The sequence below is a fragment of the Gadus morhua genome, chromosome 21 (genome assembly GCF_902167405.1).
Source record: "Gadus morhua chromosome 21, gadMor3.0, whole genome shotgun sequence".
Classification (NCBI taxonomy): domain Eukaryota; kingdom Metazoa; phylum Chordata; class Actinopteri; order Gadiformes; family Gadidae; genus Gadus; species Gadus morhua.
Window position 1 is genome coordinate 13,350,244 of NC_044068.1, and position 4,665 is coordinate 13,354,908.

Consider the following 4,665-nt stretch of genomic DNA (forward strand, 5'->3'; position numbering starts at 1 on the left):
GGAGAAGGTAAATCTCTCGAGAATCCTGGCGACGGCTTCAGACGCTGCGATTAACCAGTTCACACCGCCGCAATGTTTCCTACTGCGTCGTCCTGATTCGGTCACGCCTCGTCGTGAATCTCTGATCTGAACTGGGCCCTAGTGTTGCCTAGTAGGCCACAAATGTGATTGCATCGAACATGCTTGGACACATTCGCAAACACCCACATCCACACACCTTTTGGTGGACATGTTTTGTCCTGCCTCTGTCCTGCCACTCACTTTTTTTTTATAAATGTGTGACCCTGCCAGTGCATTCCAGGGAAGAAAATCAAAAGGAGGAAGCTACGGGTCTATCATAGAAGTAGAGGAATTTATACTGCTAATAAGAAAACAATTCTTGCTCAATCCAACTCTTTGGTCAAATAAAAGGCTTTAGATATTATTCAATAAATATGTACTGGAATATCAATCATTAATCCTTGTTTAAGGTTAAAATACCGCTCTTTGAGCATTAATGTCTGCTAGTGTTGTATGTTTAGGCGTATGTTTAGGCCTGTGCATATGCACATCCCAGCATGGATGTGTATGGCGGTCACATTGTCTGATACAAGACCATATCATTGGAACATTTGGAAATAAAACAAAGAAAACATTTTTGCTTGTGTTATTGTCCAAACCAATTCTAAGTTTGGATGTTTTTATTCAGGCAGTGAACAGCAATGGCATTGTGAAGAGATTACGATCTCCCAAGTATTTTGCATCGGATATTTTGAAAGCGATACCGATGGTTAAATAAACACAGATGCATATCGTATCCATCAGTTCTCATTATGGAGAGCGCAGTTTTGGGTTGAACATTAGTTAGATGGTCCGAACCTTGACAACCACTCCAACCTCTTCTTGAATGTCTTTACTTGGGAGCTCGACACTAACTGCCTCATTCTCATTCCTGTTTGTGTAGTTAGCTTTTTGCTCCTCTTTCCCACAGCTCACTTCGTTACTCTATAGGCCAGATGTATGGTGGTTCCGTGGTTGTGATGGACAAAAAGCCCCAAAAAGTCAATTTGCGACTGGTCATGATTAGTGGGAGGCGGGCTGGGTGGCAGACAAGCTGTGGGAAATTATGTTCTCCTCCGCTGCTGAAATGGCTGCAAGCCAGTGCACTCCACAGAGACAGAGAGAGAGACAGAGAGAGAGAGAGAGAGAGAGGACACAACCCGGACGAAAACAGCATAGTCTGGTCTCTCTTGAACAGGACACGATTTCACACAGGAAACGGGCGAATTGTCTTTCTGTTGCTCACTTGCGTGCCTGCGATCTGGCTGACCTGCTCAATCAGTCCCTCACTCCCTTCTTGTCAGTCTCTCCAATGCACTCTTCCTCCACTGGGGTCGGATTTGGAAGGCAAATAATGTCTGGCATGGCAGAAATGTTTTGGCTGTTGTGGGTCTTCATTCATGAAGCAAAGCATTCTGGGGCAAGGGAAAATCGGGGGGGGGGGGGGGGGGGACGACATAATTAACTTGAGTGAGGACTGATATACATACATACATACATGCATACATACATACATACATACATACATACATACATACATACATACATACATACATACATACATACATACATACATACCACACGCTTTGCCTGTGGACTACAAAATTCCCGTTTGGTACTAAATATTATATATTCTTATTATCATAAATCTCAGTATGGATTTAGCCATACAGCAGGTAAACAGGGGTTTCAAACCCTCAGCGTCCCACTGAGCTCTGGCTTAAGTCACAGATCCCGGTGCTTGATTCAAAGTACCGAGACGATCATCTCGATGGTTATTCTCACCCGAGAAGATGTCGTTGAGATTGTCCAGCTCCTCCTGCACCCGGAGGAGCAGGATGTCCTGCAGGATGCCCTGCTGGGCCGGGGCCTCCACCCCCAGGTGGTGTAGGTGGTGCCCCCTCATCCGCAGCAGCGCTCGGCCTGCGGGGACAGGAGGAACACAACATTACATTGGTTGATATGGATGACGGAGTCGACCCTTGCCTTGCTGACCCTGTGGTATACTGTGCGTTTGTTTATAAAAACACTGAGTCTCATACCTTTGAATCTAATCGAATTGAACGATTAGATTAGCAATGCAGAAAAATCAGTTCTTATTAAACATAGGAGAAAGGTCTTACTTGCAGACATTTCGTTTTACTTTGATTTGTCGACTTGCATGGCTGGGGAGTAAAGGGAAGCTTCATTGTTAGTTGTAAAGCCTAATTGTCCGGCTCGAACTCAAGAACCTGTCAGATTTGGCCAGCGGACCGATTCTTTGATGGATAATTGGACGCACTCCCTAACCTCTCATAGAGCGAGAGAATAGGACATCAGCTCCTCGTACCTGACACTGCGTGCTGCAGAAAGGCCGTCTGCAGCGTGCTTTGCTGACCCGGGAACTGCTGCTCCACCCACTCCAACACCTCGTCCACCGACCAGTCAGACACGCGCTTCGACGATTCCATCCGCCCTGACGCCGGGATCGCCCCCCGCTTGCTGCCGCATGTGTCCGGACAACAGAAAGTCAACCGGGAAAACCATCAGGAGAACCAATTCCCGCTGACCCCGCCTGTTATCAAATGCTGCTTCAGGTTCTTCTTCTTTCAGGGGCAGGGCTGTCGGCTGCTGTCTGAACCCCTGTAAATATTCCTTCAATTCGATTTCAGTTTCAGGTGTGTCGCATCAACGCTTATCAACATCAGATGATATTATGTCCTGCAATAGCATGTGTTTAATCTATAGAGGGAGACATCTAACGCAAACCGTTCTGTAAGTGGGGTTGGGATAAACACAACTCTATGGTGATTCAAATCAATGAACCGTCAGGGTTATTTATTGGCGGGGGCCTGTGCCCGCTCTGCTATGCAGAGTAACAAGCAACGGCACCAACTGGCGCTGCAACACAAGCTATTTGAAGCAGAACTATAATTTAGATCGACCCATGATGCACTCGACAGCAAAACTTTTCTCCACTGTTGTGACCCCATAAAAACTTGGTGGCTCAAATCAAATTGCATGCATCCTACGTTTTAGCCCTGAGCTAATATACTTGGAAATATGTATGGAGATATTGTGGGAGGCAGAGATTTTGACTGAGAATATAGAGTTCCCAACTTGGAGGGAACACATAAACTATGGGCCAGAGGGTTTAAAAAAGGATGATGTTATTCTCACCGACCAGACCTTGGAGTAGAAGCGTGACAGCTCTAGCTATAGACTGTATAAAATGTTTTTTTTGCCATTTTCTTCAGATTCCTTAAATCTTGGAATAAACTCCAGTAATGAGAGGTAGGAGGGAGAAGGGAGAAGGGGGGGACAGGGGTATTTGTTTGCTTCAAAGATGACATTAACAAATGCTAAATAAAAACCATCATTTTCTCAAAGCCGTAAACCTCAGGGGTAACACTGCCCAAGGGAAGACTAAAAACAATGTCTCAACAGTTACGTGACCTTTTCAGTGGAGTGAATTTTGTTATTGCTGCTATAAATATAGAAAGGCAATTTCCTGTGTTAATTAAAGAAGGAATTTGATTGGCCAGAGCAGTATAACAAGGTCCCAGCGGAGTGATTGACACACACACACACACACACACACACACACACACACACACACACACACACACACACACACACACACACACACACACACACACACACACACACACACACACACACACACAAAGTGGAGACCTTTACAGCACGACTTTACCAGGATCAAGTGGAGGGGGATGTTTTCGGTCAGATTCTGTCAAATTGAGAACAGAATATTGATGAAAAACTTCCTTCCGCATTTATAACCTCTGCCTATTTTAAAACGATGGCCCAATTTGGAAAAGTGTTGAACAGTAGGCCTACCCCCCTGGAGAGTGAGAATGACTAAACTCTGTGTCCCTGATATGTCGTTTCCATGAAGCAACACCCAATTGGCAGGACTTGTTTCCGACAATTAAAGTAACTGTTCCCCTCTCTGCCTCAGAGGAAGAGCAGGCAGAAGTGGTTTGAGCAGGAGGAGAGGCATTTGGAAAGATCTCACAATAACACAATAGCACCTGTGGCAGAGTACGACGGATATTAACATTTCAAATATCACTTCAACAACAATAACGGAACAAATATGAGGTTTTGTTATTGGCCTCATTTTGCTTTGCCAGAACAACAATCAGATCATGAAAAACAACTACAAGGCACTGGCATCGAGCTCTGAGGGCTGGCCAAGACCCTCACTGATCAAACTAAATAGATCCGTTCAATTCCGACACCTTGTGGCGAGACAAATAATCTACATTGACTAAAATGTAACCAGGCGTTTCATTTTTCAACATACATTTTCAATGTTTACACCAGCAAGGTCAACAAGGTCTTCGATGCCAGTGACCTTGTTCTTGTACCAACACAGCATGTTATACCAAAAATAATAAATAAACTCAAACTAAACTAAATGACAACATCGACAACTTGCCAATCAATACTATACCGTGTTGATATGTTTGTACGATTGTTCAGAAGAACCTACCTCAAATTGGAGACCTTTTTTCCTGACCAAAAAAGATAACAGCCTACTAACGTCGGCCGGGCGGGTTCCCTCTGGTCTGTACCTGCCGAACTTCCCAGGAGAACCGATAAGCTCCGCCCCCCAGTCAC

General features: G+C 44.9%; 1 protein-coding gene across 2 annotated transcripts; it reads right to left on the bottom strand.

The window, feature by feature from the left end:
- Nucleotides 1–634: 634 nt before the first annotated feature.
- On the bottom strand, nt 635–4,653 carry LOC115534827 (sterile alpha motif domain-containing protein 12). Of its 2 annotated transcripts, none has more exons than XM_030346109.1 (4): nt 4,538–4,653; nt 2,369–2,516; nt 1,825–1,962; nt 635–1,454 (listed from the first exon to the last, which is right to left on the bottom strand). In XM_030346109.1, the coding sequence occupies exons 2-4, from the start codon at nt 2,487–2,489 to the stop codon at nt 1,438–1,440; spliced, it is 276 nt and encodes a 91-aa protein (XP_030201969.1). In that variant the 5' UTR covers nt 2,490–2,516; nt 4,538–4,653; the 3' UTR covers nt 635–1,437. The 2 variants fall into 2 exon arrangements, with proteins under 2 accessions (XP_030201969.1, XP_030201968.1); XM_030346108.1 differs by having other exon boundaries at nt 2,369–2,520.
- Between the last annotated feature and the right edge of the window lie 12 nt (nt 4,654–4,665).

Coding starts and splice junctions, on each gene's coding strand:
- LOC115534827 (XM_030346109.1), bottom strand. CDS start 2,489: ATGGAATCGTCGAAGCGCGTGTCTGACTGGTCGGTGGACGAGGTGTTG. Junction 1,963..2,368: donor TCTGCAGCACGCAGTGTCAG/GTACGAGGAGCT, acceptor CTGTCCCCGCAG/GCCGAGCGCTGCTGCGGATG.